The sequence below is a fragment of the Hippopotamus amphibius genome, chromosome 17 (genome assembly GCF_030028045.1).
Source record: "Hippopotamus amphibius kiboko isolate mHipAmp2 chromosome 17, mHipAmp2.hap2, whole genome shotgun sequence".
Classification (NCBI taxonomy): domain Eukaryota; kingdom Metazoa; phylum Chordata; class Mammalia; order Artiodactyla; family Hippopotamidae; genus Hippopotamus; species Hippopotamus amphibius.
In genome coordinates this window covers 64,232,238-64,253,131 of record NC_080202.1, presented here as the reverse complement: position 1 = coordinate 64,253,131, position 20,894 = coordinate 64,232,238, and the positions used below count along the sequence as shown (strand labels likewise).

Below are 20,894 nucleotides of genomic sequence, written 5' to 3'. Positions count from 1 at the left end.
ACGTGAAGCCCTGGCGAGGATCTGCGTTTGCCCAGAGGAAAGGCATCTCATCCTGACTCGGCCCCAGGCACACCGAGGGCTCCCGCAGCCCTGACCCCGGCGCTCTGAGGCTTAGCACAGAAGCCGCCCACGGAACCCGAAAGGCGGAGCCTGGAAAAGGGCGACCAGGCCCAGAGCAAGAGGAGCCCCTGAGGCCAGCGGGGTCGGCGCAGAGAAACGGCAGGGAATCAGGGAAACTGAGGCCGACGTGGCCGCGGTGACCGTGGCCTTCGCCTGTCCTGACGTGTGGCCTGCTCCCTCTGGCTCCAAGCTCACGGGTACCTGCCCTCTGGAGCTTGACCTCAGGGCCTGTTTTCGCTGTTTCTGCAGCCCCTGAGTAGAAAACCACCTCCTCGTTGGAGCGTCCTCTCTGCCCTCCCCCCACGTCCACCAGCAGCCGAGATCTCAGGCCCCAAAGCCATCACCCCTTCTCTTCCTTGGGCTCCTTTGTGAGCCCCCGGCCTCCCCGTGGTGAACGATGGAGGAAACCTTCCCTCCCCAGATACGCTTTCATCGCTGATGTGCGGTTGCCATGGTTTTACTGGGAGAACAGCCGCTCCCAGCCCTCACGCCCCGCCCCAGGCGCCGCTGCTGGGGTCTGGGGACAGCTGGCCCGGCGGCGGCGGCGTGCACACACTCTCAGTTTGCCACCCCTGATCCCCAGACCACCGCTCTCCATCCTGCTCTGGGCCCTGGGAGGCTGACGCCAGCGACCGGATCATCGGGGTCCCTTGATGTCGGCCTTGGGGGGAGAGTGCCGGGGAGACGGCCCTTCCCCTGGCTTCCTTCCTGACGATGAGGGGCTGCGTTCCTTCATAAAGGCCACAGCCCCTGCCAAGTGGCCCGGTCCTTACAGCCCCCCTGGTGCAGGAGCCCTCACCTGCCTCTCCCACCTGTTCAGGCCAGGGGCTGTAAGGGGCCCTTCTCCCGGTAGCCCTGGTGTGCTCACCGCCCCTTCTAGGTTTCCCTTAGCCCTGCCCACACCTTTGTAATTCGTCCTTCACTAGATGCCCTTCCTTCATCCCGTCTGAGCATCCCCTCTGACTCCTGCTGGAACCCCGGGAAGCCACATCGTCTGACCTCTGGGCTGATGTGTCATGAGGTCCATCCAGAAAGAGACCCCGGCACGCCGGGGACCATGAGTGGGACGGGACAGGGGAGTAAAGAGGAAGAGCCAGCGTCAGTCGACCTCAGGCAAGCTCAGGTGGGACGTGGGGAGGGAACGGTTTGCTTCTCCAGGGCCTCCTCCCCACAGTCGCAAGGTGGTCCATGGAGCAAATCTGCCCTCATAGGCTTCAGAACCATCTGACTGCCCTGGGTGGGCAGACAAGGGGAGGTTCTGAGTCAGGGCTGACTTTCAGGTGAGCCTCCCACTGGGCTGGGCTCCAGCGGCCGCCCTAAATGGCTGTGCAGGCCACACCCTGTGCAACTCAGAGTGTTATTTATACCATAGTCTATGCAAATGACATCCCTACAGTTGTGCAGTGTGCAACCTGCACAACCATTTGTGGCAGCCCTATGGAATATCATGTGCTTGGTTCAGTGATGGCCCCCAGAAAGCAGGAAGAGAGGACGGGCAGGAGGAAGAGGAGAAGGTGAGGGAGGAGGAATGGGGGGCAGATCTGGCTAAGTTATTTCAGGCTCTGGGCCTGGCCAGAGCAGCCTGACGCTGCCCCAGGCCCCATGGGAGCCACACACTGTTCCGTGTCACTAGATGACTCAGAACAAACATCCTTCCTCTTAGAAAAAACCACCCGTGAGCAGGTGCAGCGTGAATGGTGCTCCCTGAGGGCGCTGCTATCCATCCTCTGTAAGGGACGCTGCCCGAGCCCCTGGGGGAGCTGCTGGGAGCGGCCCTGCGTGTGTCTTGGCTAATGCAAAGGGGAAAATGACACAAAACGGAGCTGCTTTCTCCACGTCCAGGTTCCTCCCTGGCCTGAGGCTCCATGCTTCCTCCAGGGAGGTGTCTGGACTTAGGCCGTGGGGCTGGGTTTGTCATTTGACCTCCGGGTTCCCGTCTGGCGGCCAGCCCCCCGCAGGACCTAGGCAGGGGCAGCTCGTGGGCTCTCCCAGTTGGTGCTGGAGACACTTCCGGCCCACAGACCCGAGGCTGGTCCTGCCACCTTCCTCGCTTTCTCCCACAGGCTGCCTGGCACACGTCGGCTGTTTCAGTGCGTGACTTCATCTGATTTTTCAAGAATAGAATGCTGGGTGGGGGTGGGAGAGGTGGGCAGGTCCAGTGCTGGCGGCCGTGTCCTTGGGGTGTCACAGACCCCCAGGAAGCTGGGCCTGGGCACCCGCCTTGCCTCTGGACCGGCCGCAGCCATCGGCTCCTCTGAAGACAGCCGCCCCACCCCGTCCTCGCAGGCCCCACCCGGGCGTGGTCCTATCAGCCAAGTCGCTCCGCGGGGACACCCAGCATGTCGTGGCCGCCTTGTCCAACACGCCACCCTCGGCGCTAACAATTCTGGGTCAGAAAGGGTGTGGCGGGGGCTCCCGGGGACCAGCCCCCTCCACCCCCACGGGGCCCACCTCTCTTTCCTCCGCCGCCTACCCGCCACCCACTCCCGCCTCGCACACGAAGGATGTGAGGGATTCTGGCCACTCACGGAGGAGATGCTCGGAGCTGTCGTGGTCGTAATCGTTGTCCTCTGGGAAGTGGTTGATGCGGAAGCAGTGCCCTTTGTGGGTCCCTGGAGGGAACGAGAGCAAGAGAACCCTGTGAGTGTCGGGCGGGCGCCCGCGTCCATGGGCTCCCACTGTCGCGTGCCGGCCCTGGGTGCCGGGCAGACAGAAGGGCCGCGCAGGGCGGCGGGGGTGGGCGTGGGGGGCTGTGACGGGGGAGGGGGTGTGACGGGGGAGGGGGTGTGATGGGGAGGGGGTGTGACGGGGGAGGGGGTGTGACAGGGGGTGTGTGCCGGGGGTGTGTGCCGGGGAGGGTGACGGGAGGGGGTGTGATGGGGAGGGGGTGTGGCGGGGGCGTGGCAGGGGAGGGTGGGAGGTCCTGCGCCCCAAGCTGAGGCGGAGCCGGGGGAGAGGAGGGGATGCGGGTGAGTGTGAGAGCGCTCTCCCCGGCGGCTGTCTGTCTGTCTGTCTGTCTGCCCGTCTGCCCCGCTCCCGCGAGCCCACGGCTGTGGTGACCCCCGCCTAAGCGGCAGGCCGGGCCTGCACGCAGCAGCCTCGTGGCTCTCATCCCTCCACGGCCTGGCTTCCCCGCCCGTCGGAGCGGCCGCCTGCGCAGGACACCCCGAGGCGTTTCGGAGACAGCGGGAGGCCTGCGCAGCCCTCCCTTCTGGAACCTTCCGGCCCGCTCCCCCGCGGTGAGGGAGCGCCCGGCGCGGAGGCGGACACGGGCGGGGGCTCGGGGGGCCCGGCTCCGGCTTGCCCGCCCGCCCAGGCCGGCCTCCCGCCTCCTCCCCGGGCCGCTGCCCGGCACGTGGCCGGCCTCCCGGTGGCGGCGCAGGCGGCGGGCGGCTGGGCCAGGGACGGAGCGGGACAGGGTGCGGGGCCCGGCCCGGATGCCAGCAGAGCCGCGGGAGGTGCCGGCCACGGCGCCCGGCGCTCCTGGGCTCGGGGCCTCCCTCTGCTGGCCGAGTCGGTGGGGAGCCGGGCGGCTCTGTGAGCCCCAGGCAGGGGTCCCAGGCGGCACCCCAGGTCCCAGCTGTCTGTGGAGACGCAGGCAGGCGAGGCGGCGCCCTCGGGCCCCCGCCCCGCACCCTCTCTGGGCTGCCGTGTGGGTCTACACGAAACCGCCGAGTCCCCCGCACTTGTGAGGACGAACATGAAGAGGCTGGAAAAGAAGCGCTGTTCCGCAGAGGCCAGCGCTCGGCGGTGCCCCTTCCCCCGTTCCTCACGCTGCACGTGTGCGTCCCCCTGATCTTTAAAAATTAATCTTTTTACTTGGAGGTAGTTGTAGATTCACACGCAACTGCAAGGAACACTGCAGGGAGATCCCATGTGCCTTTCAGCCAGTTTCCCCCAGTGATAACGTCCCAGCCAGGACCCTGACACTGCTACCGTCCGGAACATTCCAGGGCAACACTGCAACACCCCTCCTGTTGCCCTTTTGTAGCCATACCCACCTCCTCCCCGTCCCCAGCCTCTGACCCTGACCCAGGGAAACCACTAAGACTACCTCCATCTGGATGGTTCTGTCATTTTGAGAAGGTTCTACAAACGGAATCGCACAGCACGTAACCTGTCGGGCCTGGCTCCTTCACCCAGCAGAATCCCCCGAGCTGTGGTGAGTATCAGTAGTTTGCTCCTTTTGGTTGCAGGGAAATATTCCACGGCCTGGACGTACCAGAGTCTATGACATCCAGATCGTTTCCAGCTATTACTAATACTACCTGTGGTTTCCAGCTATTTCTAGTAATGCTGTTATGAACAGTTTTTGGGGGGTGAATGTAAGTTTTCATTTCTCTGGGCTAAATGCCCGGCAGTGCAATTGCTGGGTGACGCGACAGCTGCACGTTTGTCACAGGGACTCCAGGCTGTTCTCCGGGATGGCTATATCCCTTCTTTTGAGAAAGGGATAATACAATACACTTTCCCTTGTAACCTACTTTTTTCGTTTAATAATGATACACACGTCTCTAGGTCAATACCTAGAGACGTAGCTTTAAAAAAACTTGTTTGTTTTTCATAAAAATAATAAGTTGATACGAATCCAAAAGTTGCTGAAAATCTCAGAAGGAAATAGCACAGGGACTAGGGGGCTAAAGCCCGCTCCAGCACGCTTCATGACAAAACTTCGCTTTGGCTGGAAACCACGCATCTACATGTTGAACCTGAAAACAAAGCAGGTTTTGAAACATTAGCTTCCATGTAGATACATGAGTTCCAAATGCCCTTCCAATGCATGTGGCTCCCCGCCACTCTGCATTTAGGGTGATATTTTCTATTTGATAGAAACTGTAAATGAGAATCACACTGTCCAACACACTAACACATTTTTTGACACACTCTTTTTAGTGGCTGCGTAACCGTGCGTAATTACGGTTCATCAATCCAGCTGGACGATGGGAAGAGACATGGCCCTTTCTTGGGGCCGTGTGTGCACACTGTGGACTGCACCGCGGGGGGCCCTGCACTCTGCCGCCGCCCCCCACCAGCGACCCCTCTCCTCTCCTGACTTCTCTCCTTCCTCCCCCCACACCAAGCTCTTCTGCACAGACTGAAGGCATGAGCATGGCCTTGGGTTAGACGGTGCACCCCCCAAACGTATGCTGAAGTCCTAACCCCTGGTTCCTGTGAATGGGACCTTATTTGGAAACAGGGTCTTGAAGATGGAATCAAGTGAATATCAAGGTCACACTGACCCAGGGTGTCCCTCTAAGAAGAGGGAAATCTGGACACAAGGGAAAAGGCCGTGTTGGAGGTGAGGCGTCTGCGTGCCAAGGGGTGCAGGGATGGCGGGCGAGCAGAAGCTGGGAGGAGCCGGGGAAGGAGCCCAGCCAGAGTCTCAGAGAGGGCAGGGCCTGCTGACATCCTGATTTGGGTGTGCGGCAACAGAATTCCGTTGTTCTGAACCTCCCGGTTTGTGCAAGTTTGTTGAAGAAGCCCTAGGACACTAATGCAGGTGTGCTGCTGTGTGAGGAACTGCAACACACTGCAGCTCATTCACTGGAGGCCAGCCTTGCAAGAAGGCAAACAGCCGTGCTGGGCCTTCCTGCTCCCGTCAGCTGCAGGCGCCCACAGGAGACATCTAAGAAGCCGCGTGTACTGCATCTGCAGAAGCATCTTTCTGTTGCAAAGAGACCCCTGCAATCTCTCAGGCTTAAGCTCCCAAAGCCCCTAGAGCAGGTTCGCCACCAGGCAGGCAGTCCTCTCCTTATACCTCCAGCCAGTGATGGGACCTCAGCCCCTCCCAAGGCGTTCTGTTCCAAACAGCCTCACCTTCAGGTCCCTGAGAGGTCATCTGCCTGCACAACACTCCATCGCGGGTCTTACTTACAATCCCTGGGAATAAAAGAATTCATCACCTATCATGTGTCAACCCTTCAGATCACTCAAGAGAGGAACTGTGTCCAACAGGATGGAGGACAAGCTAGTTTTGCAGCCATCCAGGATTTATACAAAAAGCGAGGCTGGAGGCCGAGGGCGGGAGGAGGCTGGCACACTGCCAATGGTGGAGGCCCGATGCGTCCCTGGCTGGACCTTATAACAGGCTGGAAGCCTGACCCCTCCCAATCAGCCCCCCATCCCCAGTCTACAGAGTGGGGGCTGTGGGGGACAAGGGCACCTGGAGCGTGGAGATTGCTCCCTGCCTCTTGAGTCGAGAACGTGGGTATTTCTCCTAAGCGAATGTCCTTTCTAGGTCACATAGCCCCATTTCCTTCAGCCATTTCTTCCACGATGGTTCCAAGAGCCGCCTCCAGCCTAGCCCCCTGCGTTGGGTTGGCCCCGAAGCACGGTACCCACCACCAGCCCCGCGTTCCGGGCCGGGTCCGACGAGCCCAGAGCACAGCCTTGCCGTCCCTTCTCCGCATCCCGCGCTTCTGCTCTCGGGACGGCTGTTGCCTGTGACTCAGGCTCCTGGGAAGTGTTCCCTGGGAGAGCCGCCTCACCAGCCCCAACCTGTTTTGGTCGAGTGGAGTGTTTAGTCCGAAGGACTTCACATTTATCCCTGTCAAAGTTAATTTTGTTAGTGTTGGCCTCAAGGCATTTAACAGGGAGAAAATTAATGGCTGATGTGAGAAGTGAGAGAGAAAGCCATTTCGAGTCCACTTCACATGTGTTCTCTCTCGGTAATCGGGCCATTTGCTGTGTTGCCTATTAAGTGATGCGCAGGGTGGTTGGTTAATTTTGAGATGGTGGATGGGCCACTCTGCAGAAACATCACCGTGCTCCCAGGGTCGTGGCCTCTGCTCCCGGGGACACAGGGGTCCTCTCCTTCTGGGGGTCAGGAAACCGCTGTGTGAAGAGGCTTCATGAGACACGTGGCCCCAGATGAGTTCCTTCTTCATCTGTTAAAACTCAGGAATTGGGCCCAAGAGGGTCCCTCCTGCTCTAGGATTCTAGGACTATTTTGTGGAGAAAAGGTACAGGTGTGCGTGCAGATGTTATATCTGTACACCTACATACATCATATTACAGGTATTTCTCTAGGCCTAGGAAATAGCTGCAAAGAAATACCCTAAACCGTGTCCACGGTTTTATTTCTGAGTGAATTCAGATTTTCCTCTATACATTTTCTTTGTATTTTCTAAATCGTCTACAAAGTCTGAAAATGGACCAATGAAGTTTATTGAAAGAAAGAAAAGAAACCAGATCTTCGACTCAGGAAAACGTAGGGCTGCGTCTGCAGGGACCGAAGGACCGGCCAGATGTGGAGGCTGGGGGAGGGGGGGTGACCCGGGGGAGGGGACACGTGTGTGGGTGAGATCTTGGCCCCCGTGGGTGAATCTCCCCATGGCTTCCCTCTGGGGGGTGGCGGTCAGGCCCTGGGGTTACGCTCTGACAGACAGCGAGGGTGACCGACCCCAGGACAGGCAGGGACGGGCGCGTAGGGCTTTCAGTGTCAAACCCAGGAGAGTCGCAGGCCCACCAGCATGAGCTGATCACCCTACGGGTCATTTCAGGTGTGACGTCAGCCGCCACAGCCGGCCACCTCACAGGTGGGCCGTAATCAAGGGAACCCTGGGGAAGAAAAGCTCGCACGGGGACTCAGCGGCCACGGTGGCCTGCGCGCAGCCCCTCCCCGCTGGCCCAGCGTCTCACAGGCGCGGCGTCCCCTCCCTGCCGCTCACGAGCGCTGCAGCGGCATCGGCACCGACTGCGCGCGCCCGGCCGCCTTCAGGCCCCCTGGCGGGGCTGCCCACCCTCACTCGGCCCCTCCCCAGCGCACAGCCGGCTCCCTGCGCGGCCCCCGCCCAGGCCCCGGCTCAGCGGCTCCAGTGTCTCCTGCTCCTCCCATGGCACCGGGTAGGTCCCCCGCGGGAACTGCACGCCCGCTCGCCCGCATGTGGGGCTGGAGGCTCGGGCGGTGGGCATCCCCAAGCCCCGGGGACGCCGAGCAGGAGCCTGGCTGCTGGGGGACACGTGCGCCCCTCCCCCACCCCTCAGGCCCATCCTGCCTGCCTCTGGGGGCGGCTCCCAGCAAGACCAAAGCGCTGGTGGTCCGCTCAGGGCACGGGCTTTCCCTCCACCTGGGTTCACTCTCCCGCCCCCCTCCCCCCAACCTGCTCCCCAGGACCGCCCCCCGGGACACCCCGCCTGCGCGCAGGCCCCAGCTCGGGCTCTTCACTGCGTCTCAGCTCTGTAAAACCGCGCCTTTGAAGGTGCAAGGAAGAGGCACAGAGGTGTCAGAAGCCCTGCTTTCCCAAGCCCCAGGGCGGAGGCCCAACGCTGAGGCCACACGAGAAAGATGTCTCTGCCTCGTGTTGGAGAGGAGGCTCAGGGGCAGCGGCGGCTGGAACCCAGCTCCTGGCGGCTCACCACGTGCTCTTCCCCCTTCCGGGGATCCTCGGGAGCGCGGGCAAGGGCCCTGGTGCAGCGTGGGTCCCCCCCGGACACGACAGGAGGCAAACACGGGTGACACCCGCAGGCGCTGGGTCAGCCTCAGAGAACGCGTTCCTGACGGCCACGCAGGAGGCAACAGCGTCTCCAGGCTTTGGGAGAGGCAGCTCCGGGCGGTGGGGCAGCTGGCGGCCGGCCGGCGAGGCCCCTTTCCGCTCTGGGACGGCCCCCTGTGTCGGTGGGTTTCAGTCGGCATTATTTCCACGGGAGCCAAGAGCCAGACAGCAGCAGAGGGATGTGAGGCGGTTTTGCTCCTGGGCTCTTGTCCTCCAGTTGGGGCTGAGCTCAAAGCCGAGGTTGGGGCTCAGGTGTGGGGCCCGCATCCGGGAGCAGATGCTTCTGCGGGCGTGGGGTGGGCGGGGGAGCAGCTGCTCAGACACGTGACTTCAGAACGTCCCCGTCATCCCTGGTCAATAAGAGAAATGGAAAAGCCCAGACGAGGCCCCGCTGCCGATGGAGGCCACCCAGACAGGAGGAGGTGAGGGTGAGAACCACGTGTGGACCAGACAGCCCAGGAGCTTCGTTTGAATCCTCTTATGTGTTGGAAAATAATCAAACCACATTAATTTTTGTAAATAGCTATTGGTTTGGACTGAATAATTCGAGGTGGCCATGACCTAACTAGTTCCGATCAGGGAGGTCTCACCGGACTGCACACTCTCAGTTGGGCTGTCTATGCCAGCCGCAGACCTGGTCCAAGGGCAAAGTGGACCGCGTCTGTGTCTCAGGTGGGCAGTGGGAGGAGCTCAGAGCCCGCCCTGGGGTCCGGGACCTGCTTGGACTCCTCTAGTGTTTTCCCAGAGCTGCTCCTATAGGAGCCCAGGCCTCTGACCCTAACCTCCCACGGGGAGGGTGGAAACAGCCCGGCAGGCCTGGAGCCCTGTACGTTCCCGGGAGGATACAGGCCTTTCCAGAAAGGACCCAGGGCTTTGTGGAGGAGGTGGGTGACTGAGGGGTGCAGGGTTTGGGCTGGGCTGACGGGTGAGGAGGTGGGGGGAGAGCGTTACCCTCACGATAACAATAATATCAGGGGTTCACGTAGCACCTGTATGGCCAGGCACTGTTTAAGCCCCGGACATCTGTTAACTCACTTTGCCTTCGTACTAACCCTGGGAGGCAGATCCAATTACAAACATCATTTGCTACCACGTGCCCAGCTCCAGAGTCCGTGCTGCTACCTCCCACATTCTGGAGGCAGAAGGACGTGGCGCGTTCTCAGAGCTACACGTAGTTCTCGTCGGCTGCCGTGTGACGGGCAAGCACGCGTCCTCGACACTCTTTATTGGTGGGAAACGTGTTCTCCCAGACTCTCGGCTCATGTTCGAGGCTGGGTTAACCTTTCGCTGGAAGTGGAGGTTTGCGAGAGGGGGAGGGCAATCCAGGGTCCCCTCCAGTCAGGACAGAGAGGTCAGGGAGAGGTGGCGGAGGCGCCGATGTGCGCAGAGCAGCTGCCGCGTTGTCCGCGAGAGCAAGAGGGCAAAGTGGACAGGCAGGCCGCCCCGTGCTCGCGTGTCCTGGGACGCTGGGCGGCCTGGCCTGCAGGGAGAGTGGCCACGGGAGGCAGGGGCAGGAGAGGCGGGGATGTGGGTGGGGCCCCACGCGCGGGGAGGCCGAGGAGATGAGACTTCACTGCTCGGTCGCCACGAGGTTGACGGGGTTGGAAGGCTCTGGGGCGGCCTCTCCTGAAGGCAGCTGCCCGGGGTGAGGGCGGTGAGGAGCTGCGAGAGGAAAAGGCAGCGCAGGACGACGGGGAGCAGCCCACCTGTTCGGGGGGGACGCTGGCCCCTGTCCTTGGGTGTGTTTGCAGATGAGGGACCAGAACTCAGGATGGAGATGACGTGACCGCAGCCACTCCAGCACTGCTGGGCAGGGCGTGTTTGTTTCTCGGGCCGCCGTCACAAAGCACCACAAACGCGTTCACGGCCTCACCGTTCCGGAGGCCGGAAGTCCTAGACGACGGTGCGGGCAGAGGGGGTTCCTTCCCAGGGCTCCGTGGAGCAACCTCTCCCCGACCCCCGGCCCCTGGTGGTTTGCTGCCACCGCCCGCATCCCTGGGCTTATAGAAGCATCACCTAGACCCCCGCCTCCCTCGTCACACGGTGTCCTCCCTGTGTGCCTGTCTGTCTCCAAATCCCCCTTTTCATAAGGACACCACTCCTGTACGATCAGGGCCTATGCTAATGACCTCATTTTAACTTGATTGTTCCCTGTAAAGACCCTGTTTCCAAGCACAGTCACATCCTGAGGCACTGGGGTTAGGACTTCAACATATGAACTTGCGGGGACACAGTTCAGCCTGTGACACAGGGTCGGGGCAGACACACCGGCCGGGCGTCCCAGGCAGCCTCCTGCCCTGCCCCACCTCCAGCTCCCCGTAATTCCCCCCTGGGGCCCCCTCATCAGCCCTCCACTTCCGTGCTTATCTCCAAAGAACCCTCCTAATAACTGATTTCCCAAGTGGTACACGCTGCTGTTCTTCCGGGAGCTGGCCCCTCTCCAGTCGCGAGAGGAGGCTGTTGGAAACCTCTCCCCAGGCTCCCACAGAGAATCGCCAGGCTTGGAGAGGCAGCGAGGGCTGGGCTGCACCTTCCTGGTGGAGCCTGAGCTCCCTGGCTTGCAAGTGACCCTGGGAGACCCCGTGAAGCCATCATGACCTTCAGTTCTTTCATCCAGCTCACGTTTTTGAGCACCTGCTCTGTGCCAGGTGCCGGGGACTCAGATGTGGCAGAGTGTCTGCTCACTGTCCTTCTTCCTGGGTTCATGGTTGCATGGGAATCTCTTTGCCGTTACGTGGCCCACGTGACTCAGCTGGCCAATGGGAAGTGAGCGGAAGTTCTGGGTATCCTTCCTGGACACCTCTCCCTCTTCATGGCCTCCCCCGGCCAGCCCAGGGGGTGGTGGAGCCACAAGACGGGCACAGCCTAGGTCCCTGAACCCTTCATGGAGGAGCGCCGTCCCCAAAGAGGACTACCCACTTTGCATCACGGGCAGCACGTCCACTTCGATTCTGTTTCAGACATTCTACACGTGGCGCGTTTCCGTTACAGCAGTGATCAATAAGACAGGCACGGTCCCTGCTGCCCTGGAGCTTCCAGGGACACAGTCACCCAATGACACCTGAGGACAGGGGTCTAAAGGAGAAGTCCAGAGTTTTCACAACTTCACCTCATCCGAGGCTGCAGAGGAGAGGTCAGGAGCGCTTCTCCTCGTCCGGAAGATGGGAAACATCTTTGCCGCCTTTCAGAGCTGACGTGGGGCCCGTGCTGGTCACAGCACCTTGAGACGCTCGACCCTGACGATGTGGACGGTGAGTCTATATAAACGCCTCGTCTCCCGGAGCTGCCTTCGGACCAGACTGTGCTCCGACCGGAGTTTGGGGAGGAGCCGCCACATCCTCTCCACGGCCCGGTGCTCTTCTCCCCTTTCTGAAAGGAGCTCGTCACATCACCGAAGGGCCTCGTCCCTCTGGGATCTGTCCGTTCGATGCGGACGGCGTTTACCCCTGCAGCCCTTTGCCTCCTCCTTCCTGGAACTCAGCGTCCTTCTGTTGAGGCCGGGCCCTGACACAGTGCCTGCCTGGGGCGGCAAGCACCCACATCGCCTCCACAGGGAGCCAGCGATGCGGTCTACGGGGAAGCCGGGGGTTCAGGGAGCTTCAGGCGTGGGGTCCGCGCTGGACAGGCGTCTGGGCAGCTTGGGGGAGGGCTGCGTCCGCACAGAGCAGAGGAGTGAGGGTGGCAGCTGGGGGGGGGGGCGGGGAGGTGGGAGCCCAGAGGCTTGTCCGGGGAGCGAGCTTCTGGAAGAGAGTGTGCAGGGGGCGTGGGGGTGGGGAGGGGTGGGTGGACCGGCTGAGGCTGAAAGAGGAGGCCAGCAGTCACAGGCGCGGCCCAGATCGCGCTGGGAGGGGCCTGGGCTCAGGGCCGGCGGCGCCGAGGTGCCGCCGTGACTTTCTGCGGCTGGAAGCGTGTCCCCACGCCTACGGCAGTGACCTCTTGTCCCCCGCAGCCCAGCGTGTCTGTGAGTCCACTCCCAGCCTGACTCAGTGGAGTTTGCACTGCTACATCTGCGGCCCCACCATGAGGCCCCCTGAGCATCTTATTTTGGTCCCAGAGGAGCCCAGCTGCCTGGGAGACGCAGGCCCGGCTCCCCCGGGACTAACAAGCTCCTTCACGGCCCCCCTCGCCTTGCAGCGCCGGGGAGGAGGGACACGTGGACCTCGGCTCAGAGCCCGCCGCTTGCCGCAGCTGCCAGACGGACCGCGGCAGCCCCAGGACCCGCCGCGGCCGGGAGCGCAGGGCCGGCCGGGGGGCGGGGACCTCGGGTAGCCCGCCTCCCCCCTCGCTCACCGTCAGGCACGAGGAGGCCGCGTCTTGAGCAGCAGCGTTTCAGACCCAGCAGAGAAGAAAGGATTCTGCAGACACCTGGACCCGCCCTCGGCTCCAGTCCGTAAGCGGGTGGCAGACAGGGGCTCCCTCTCCGAGATCCTTCCGTCGTCCCCAGCAGTCTAGGGGAGCCACTAGGTCCAAAGGGCCTCTCCCCCAAGGGGACGGTTGGAGTGGGGCTCGTGGAGGCGCTGAAGTCACCCTCGGCATCAGCAACAGAAGAGAGATGGTGCCGTTTCAGTGGGGCTGGACTCTGGTTGCGTGTCCACCAGGGGACCGGGGTCTGCGGTGCAAGCTCCTCCCCCCAGGCAGGGCGATTCACAGGGAGACAACTCCTGCCCCCACATCCTGTCTCTTTAAACCTGGAGCCTAGAGATGACAGTGTGGTGGCAGGAGGCCTCTCTTGAGGTTCTGGACTCAGGATCGTGTGCCGGGACAGGCGGGCAGGGGCAGGAGGTGGGGAGAGGAGGGCGGGCCGGTGCCTGGCGCTCCGCCGATCCGGAGGCTCCGATGCCCGTGGAGCCCCCTGCTCTGGGAGCGGGTCTGTCGCAGAGCACCCCCTTCCCAGCGGCCGCCCCGCAAGGCCCCGCCCCGGCCGGGGGTCCCGGGCTCACATCCAGCCCGAGCTGGACCAATCAGATGCACTCTCGGGAACTTGGATTTTGGATCAGAAGCCGAGGAGACCCAAGGGCAAAGGGACTCTGGGACGCTCACGCGTGGGGCGTTCTTGGTGGTGCACGAGGCCAGCCACGGAAGCTTCCGGTTCTCCCCTTCCTCAGTCTCGGCGGTGAGACGCTTTGAAGCCCTTGGGACCCTCCACATCCTTCTGATAAAGGCTTCCATTAGGATCAAGTCAGAAGAAGCTGGTTTCCGGCCTCGGGGAGAGCCTTGACCCCCAGCCGGCCACACCTTCCTCGGAGATTCCGACCAAGAGATTCCAGCCCCGTCCTCGCGGGCCCAGGTCGTACTCCGTTCCTCAGGGCCGGTCTGGGATGCTTTCACGAGGCATGAAAATGAGTACAGGTTTCTGGGCCACCGCGGACCCCGGGGGAGAAGGGGGGCAGGATACTGGGGGGCAGCAAAGCCGAGCCTCCGCCCCGTGGAGGCCGCGTGGCCTGCGAATTTCAGCCTCTGGAGATCTCAGTCACCTGGGAAAACGCTCGCTGGTCAGGTGATCACTTCCGGTTTCCTCATCTGTAAAGCGGGATCCCCACAGGCCTGCGCAGCTGCCCTGAGGAGCACGGGGAGCACGTGTGGCCAGCACGGAGCAGGTCCCCTTCAGGGTGGCTTCCCCTCCGTCCCCGTGGAACAGGGCCTTCCCACCTGCGGGCGCCCTTGCCCCCAGTCTCCCCCGCAGACGTGCTGCCCTGTCCAGGAAGGCCTGCTGTGGGGACCCCAGAGCCCCTCCTCGCGGCCCAGCTCCCTGGCGCTTGGCGACAGCCGGGACGCCGCCTCCCTCTCTCGCCATCCGTGTCCCTTGTCTCACCCTGCAAGTTCCTCAAGAACCGCAGCGCCAGCCTCACGCCTCCTCCAACCCTTCGCTGCTGCTCCGGAGCTGCCAGGACGTTCCAGGCTTCCTGCCGAGATTCGTAATTGAACGGAGCCGGGGAGATTTCCCCAAGAGCTCGTTCTCCCTCCTTACATGGGGAAATGGGCGTGCGGTTATTGTCTCCTGATTTTTCTACTTGAATCTGCTTGATAACTGCTGCTTGGATGAAATCTCAGTACCAAGGTTCGGGGTGTCTTTTCTTCTTCTTTGTTTCTTTCTTTTAATGAGCAAATATGCAGCTCCGAGGGGCAGAACAGCTCTGCAGATTGCAGGCTTTCCTGTTGGCCTGGCTCTGTAGATCTCTGGAAAGTCACGCTCCAATAACCTGAGAGCTTTAACTGAAGGGCTCGGGCAAGGGACGCAATCATAAACTTCTAGAAGGAACCCTCGGGACCGTCTACGTCACCTTGTTCACGTCACACATAAAGAACCTGATGCCTGGGGAGACGAAGGGCCGTTTCTATGGTGACAGGCTGGTTGGTGCCAGAGCCAAGCCTAGAACCCTGGTCTCTGGGCTCCAAGCCCTACGCCGTTTGGCCCATCCCCCACTGCCTGCAAGGGTTCACAACCAGGGGAGCGTTTGCCTTTCAGGACACAACATCTGGAGACAGTTTTGATTGTCAGAACTTGGAGGGGGGGGACTGGTGCTCCTGGCAGCTAGCGGGCGGAGGCCAGGGATGTGGCCAGGCAGCCCACAATGCACAGGACAGCCCCACCCCCAACAAAGAATTACGGCGCCCAGAATGTCAACACTGCTGTGGTTCACGGTGCCTGAGGGGCCTGCACCGAGCTGAATCCTCCCCTCCCAAGCCCACGGCAGACATTGCTAATCGATCACAGTGCTTTCTCTCTGATTGTGTCTGCCAGTCAAGATGGACCCTTTCGAGTATCCCAAGGCCAGATACCATGGAGATGGTCAGTTCTAAAGTCATCCTGCTGAGTTGAGTCCTGGCTCTGACATCACCTACTGGCTGTGCCATCTTGGTCCTAATTAACCTCTCTGTGCCCCACTTTCCCCATCTGTGAAATGGGGATGCAAATGGGAAAAACTTCCGAGGGCTGTTGGGGGATTAAACCAGTCAGTGCAGTCTGTGAATGTCGCCGTGTCTGGGGCAGCACATAAGCTGCTATTATGATCATCAGCCCTGCTCTAGTGACAAGGAGGCAGCTGGTCCTAGCAGAGGGGTGCGGGCCAGCTCCGTGCCCTATCAGGACGGACACGGACTCCTCCCTGTGCTCACATGCCCGTGACGTTGCAGCTCAGAATGTGCAAAGCCCCTGACCCTTAGAAGGCCCGGCAAGATGACCGCTGTCCCCTAGTGCTGTCGCCGACAGACCGGCAGACAAGGGCTGGCGTCCCCTGGCCACTGACTCCCCACAAAGCCCAGCGCTAAGCTCGTCCCATTTTCTCATTTACGCCTCAAAATAACCTGTGAAACAGGAGCTGCTGGGAACCTACCTTACGCACAAGGAAGCCGAGGCTCCGAGGCGGCGGGTAACTTCCCCGAGGTAGCCCAGCCCCAAGCAGCCGAGCCGGGATCCTCACCTGCTCCCGTCCGGCTCCGGACCCAGAGCTCCCCGCCCCCCGCTGCAGCCTACCGGTTCCCGGAGTCTCCCCAGCGTGGGAGCAGCTCCTCCCGGGCAGCCAGGAGCTGGGTTCAAAGCCAGTTTTCAAGAGCGGCACCCGCCGCCCAGAGCGCCAGGTGCAAGTCCTCCCTCCCCTGCTGGAACCAGGCTGCCGGGGCCTGGTCAGGGGACGCCAGGCGTGGGCTTAGACGGGACCCGGGCTAACAAGCGGCCCCCGGCACCTCGCCCCTCTGTCCCCGAGCCCCAGGGCGCCCGCCGTCCAGCCTGTGCCCAGCCCGCTGTCTGGCGGCTCTCCAGGAAAGGACCTCACACCTTCCATTCTCTCCGGAGCCAGAGAGAGCGTGTCAGTCCCACCACCCGCCCCCATGAGGACTCGTCCCCCCCACCGGTGCTGGCAGGGCCGCCGCGGACTCGCGGCCGGCCAGCCCCCCTCAATTCAAGTCCGCACCCACGCTCCGGGCCGCGCGTGCCAGGCGGCCGGCGGGCGCTGGGCTGCAGCGGGGAGCCGACCAGAACCTCCGACGTGGCACCGGGTGCCGGGGGTCCCCTCCCGGGGTCAGGGAAGCTGCCCGAGGGGCCGAGCCCTGAGGGACGGGCAGGACCCGGCACCTAGAGGACGGCGCGGACGTTCCAGGCAGAGGGAACAGCACGGCCAAGGCCCAGAGGCAAGAGGTCAGGAGGTCTGCGTGCTTCCGAGGAGGTGAAAGGTCAAGCGCGGCTGGAGGCGGAAGGCTAGGGGAGGCGATGGGAGGAGATGGGAGGTGGTGGGGCCTTGGAGTCAGAGGGAACCGTGAGGCGTGTTCAACCAGCCCTCAGACGGGATGTTCATGAGGTCTGTCCCTCCCCAGGGTTGGGGGACAGAGAGGCAGCTGGCACCCAGGCTCTGAGACAGAGAGTGCAGACTGCCCACCTTCAGACTCACTGCCCGTCCGCCCGGAGAGAGCCTTGGCTTAGGGACACTGGCAGCCTCTCCCAGCGGCCTTCCTAGGCTGCCACGCCCCCTTCCCCCTGGCTGTGCCGACCCGGGGCCTGGGCGACGCGGCCACCAGCCCTGGCTCGTCCCCCTGCGCCCCTCCCAGTCGGTCCCAGAGGCCAGGCCCGCACCCGGGTCTGCTGTCCACTCAGGGTTCCAGGGCAGGTGCCCTCGCCCCGGCTCCAGGCCTTTTCATTCCCCGGCTCAGCTCCAGGTCGCTCCGCTTCCTCCAGGAGGCTTGGAGCTGAGGCCTGGGGCTCTTGCTTGCATGCAGAAGAAAAAAGTAAACAAAATGTAGAAGGCGGCTTCCCTCCCTCCAGGGCACAGCAGGGCTGGCGCAGGGCATTGGTGGGCCGGGACACGGCAGGTACAGGCTGGCCGGCGGCGAGAGGATGCCAGAGAAACCCCCGGGAACAGAGCTGAGCAACTGTCGTTGTGAGTCAAGCAGGCCCTTTACGGGGAGGATAAAAGCTAACGGGAAGCCGTACGGCGGCTCCTCACCGTTACGCAGGAGAAATGCTGCCGAGAGACACGAAGAAGAGAAGAGGCTGGGGACGCGCGGGACTCTGCTCCAGGGGGGCCCGGCCGCCACTGGTCAGGAAGCAGTCGGTGACTGGACGTCACTCGGGTGTGTCTCATCCCCGGGGTCCTCCTCATCTGTTACTCACCCCTCTGTCCCAGGCCCGCTGGAAGTCGGGGGCAGACGCAGGTCTCTCCCTAAATCTGCGGAAGGCCCTGCTCCCAGAGGACTCCCTGGCGGACAGCCTGAACCTGGAGCCTCCTCCGGCCTGACAGTTTGCAGGTGCTCTGGTTTCTTGCCAGACTTTGGAGACGCACAAGGGACCCGGGACGAAAGTCCGCCGAGGGGACCCTCAGGGGTCAAGCGGCCGCTCCCACGCCAACTACCCCTGTTACTAGGGCAACTACCACCGTCCCCACCCCAGCGGCTTCGTCCGCACTGCAGCCTCTCCTGGGGGGCTGCGATTACCATTGATTCCGTTTTACAGATGAAAAAACCGAGGCCCCAGGTGACGTGCCCAGGGCTGCCCAGAGCTGGCATTAGGACGCAGGCGGCCTGCCTGGGTGGAGGGGGGGGACACTCAGGGAAGTGGACGCATGAACTGGAAGGACCAGGACCGACCGGGGCTCAAGAACACACGCGAACCCGCCTCTGAGCGCTGACTGCGGGAACGCCCCGGCTCGGGGGCCTCCGGTTGGACGTCCCCCCCAGGGACACTCTGTCCAGGGCAGCCCTCGAGTGCCCTGGACCCTGGCCGGTCAAGGGGAGCGGCTCAGCACCCCTGACCTTGCGTGTCCTTCCCGACGCGGTTCCCTTCCTGGCTCCTGTGGCCCTTCTCGCCCTCGCGCGCCTGACTTCTCCCAGAGGGTCCTTCTCGGGCTCTTTCTCGGGCTCCTCCTCCTGGGGGGGCGGGTGTCAGAGTTTCTCTGCTGCCCTCACGTCCTGTCCTCACACCGCCCCCCACGCCCCCCGTGACCTTCCACCGCTCTGGGGGCTCCCACCCACCGCCCACAGCTGCTCCGGCCTCAGGCGCCAGACCCAGTCCGTAGCTGCCCGGTGGGCACTGCCACCCAGGTGTCCGACAGGGACCAGGCCGTCACCCTGCCCTGGGTGACCCTCCACCTCCTCTCCTTGTCTTCCTGCCCCGCCCTCTGGGGGGACTTTTCCGTCATCCTGCCTGGATTTCATCCGTCCGCCAATCGTGCGGCAATTTTACCTCCTCAAGATGCCGCGACCGCCTCCCCCCACCCCACCCCCGCCTTCTGCACCCACATGACCTCGCCTGGTCTGGGCGTGCGGGCCCTTTCTCATAACTGGTATCCTCGTCACTGCCTCCCTCGAAATTTCCTGCCACGGTAACTCGGTGACACGGGACTCTGACCACAGCACACGGGTGACTTTCGACCTCCCCCGCACCCCAGCCCGGGATCGCATTCGGGCACGGCAGCCATCACGGGCTGCTTCCCGGGGACCCCGCATCTCCTGGGGGCCCCTCCCCCAGCAACACGGAGCTGCGCAGGGGTCCTCATTCCCGTCATGCTCTTCCGAAGCGTGTTCTGCGTCTGGCTCCCCCCCCAGCCCCGGCCTGGAGTTCTCCTCCCCCTTGCACCTTGTGAACTCCCCAAGTCATCAGGGCCAGCGCCACCGCTTCCGAGAAGCCCTCCTGGACAGCGCTCCTGGGAAGCCCTCCTGGACAGCGCTCCTGGGAAGCCCTCCTGGACCTGCTTCCCGCTTCCCGTTTGCGTACCCATCATGCTCCGTGCGCTCCCCAATCACTGCTGCTCTCTGCGTTGTCCTGAAGTGGTGTCTCCCCCTGAGCCAGGAGGCCAGCTCTGAGACTTACTGTCTCTGAACCTCCAGCTCCTATTCCCGTTTGCCAGATTGATGTTGGTCAGATTGCACTGAACTTAGGCTGCCAGCGGGGGCTTCCGTGGGGCTGGGGAAGTCGGGGGGCACTGCCCTCTCCTGGCCCCTGGTTGCAGGCCCACCCAGGAAGCTGGAGGGAGCGCCCACGCTGCACGCCCGAAACACAGCCCGGGGAGCCGCGGGAGGACGTGGGCGGGCTCTGCTCGCGAGACGCCCGTGACAGCACCGGTGTCGTCGACCCTCCTGGGCCACCGCTTCACCGCAGGAGCTCGAGCCCACGGGGGTGTGATGGACACGACTGTTCTGGCGGAGACTCCCCCGGAGACCCGCCTCTGAGGACCACAGCCGGGAGGCAGCGCGACGGCCGTCAGACGAGCTCCGTTTCATCCGCTCGGAAACCAAAGCCTGAAGGGAGAGCCTCAGGAAAAAGCAAGAACCCCGAGGTCTGTCTGGATCCCATTTTCAACACAGCACACACTGTCCTAAATCCTTGAGTCTTGATGTTTCAGAAGAAACACCCCACGGAGAGGCGTGGACGCCTGAATCCCGACCCTGGCAGGCCTGGGGGGGTCTGGGCCTCCCACCCCGCCCTTCCCACGCCTCGCTCTCGGCCGGCACCGTGAGAAGCCGCCCCGGGACGGCGGGCTCACGGTCCCTCAGTGAGGCGTTCCCCTCCCACTCTAGCCCCGCCCTCGGCACCGCGCAGGACGCTCCCGTCCGTGGACAGCAGCCCGGGACACCCACGTCCAGGCCTCAAGCAACAGCCGGAAAACGAAGCTCGTCCAGGTGCCTCGACCCAGAGGGCAGCAGCGCCGCCGAGGCCGGGAGCCAGCACCACGCCGCGGAGGCCTGAATATTTCACATCTAATGCCTCTGAGTTATGGGCTTTACACCTTTCGATACCAGAATAAACCTGATTGAAATCGGCCCCCGGGGAAATTTGTTAAAGAGAAATAAAGATGTCAGATGGCGTCTGAGGCACTTTGCAAAGTGGCTCTCACCGCCGGCGCTCACAAGGCCATGAATCTCTGGATAATCCGGGGGGAGGGGTGTTCCCGCCCCCCTCACGTCGATGCCCTGACTCCCCGTTCCTCACCACCCCCCCGAGCATCCCCGGAACTATCGCTCCTTCTCTCACCCTCTGGCCTCTGACAAGGAAAGAAGGGAAGCCGAGAGCTGGGCGTGCGGCCCGGCCTCGCGGCTGTTCTATTTATGGCCTGTCCCCATTTTACAGAGGAGGAAACTGAGGCTCCAGGAAGCGCTATGAAGAGCGAGTGGAGGGAGCTGGGACTTCAACTCAGATATGTGGTTCCAAAGCGCGTGCTTTCTACTGACAGGACACCCAGCCCAGGGCTCCCAGGACCGGCCACCCGGGGAGCCCATTTGGCCACCGGCCGAGTCCATTTCTGTCCATATCAGCACGTGGCTTAGCCCCCTGTGCCTTGTTCCCCTGCTCCA

The 20,894-nt window shown here is 62.7% G+C and overlaps 1 protein-coding gene across 1 annotated transcript in view; it reads right to left on the bottom strand.

Annotated features, from left to right (window-relative positions):
• The window catches only part of CACNG4 (calcium voltage-gated channel auxiliary subunit gamma 4), a 52,500-nt gene that overhangs the window by 6,865 nt on the left and 24,741 nt on the right, over positions 1-20,894 (bottom strand). Inside the window, exon 2 of the mRNA XM_057716303.1 lies at positions 2,649-2,732. Within this exon, the coding sequence (XP_057572286.1) occupies positions 2,649-2,732 (84 nt within the window). The remainder of the gene's footprint in view (positions 1-2,648; positions 2,733-20,894) is intronic.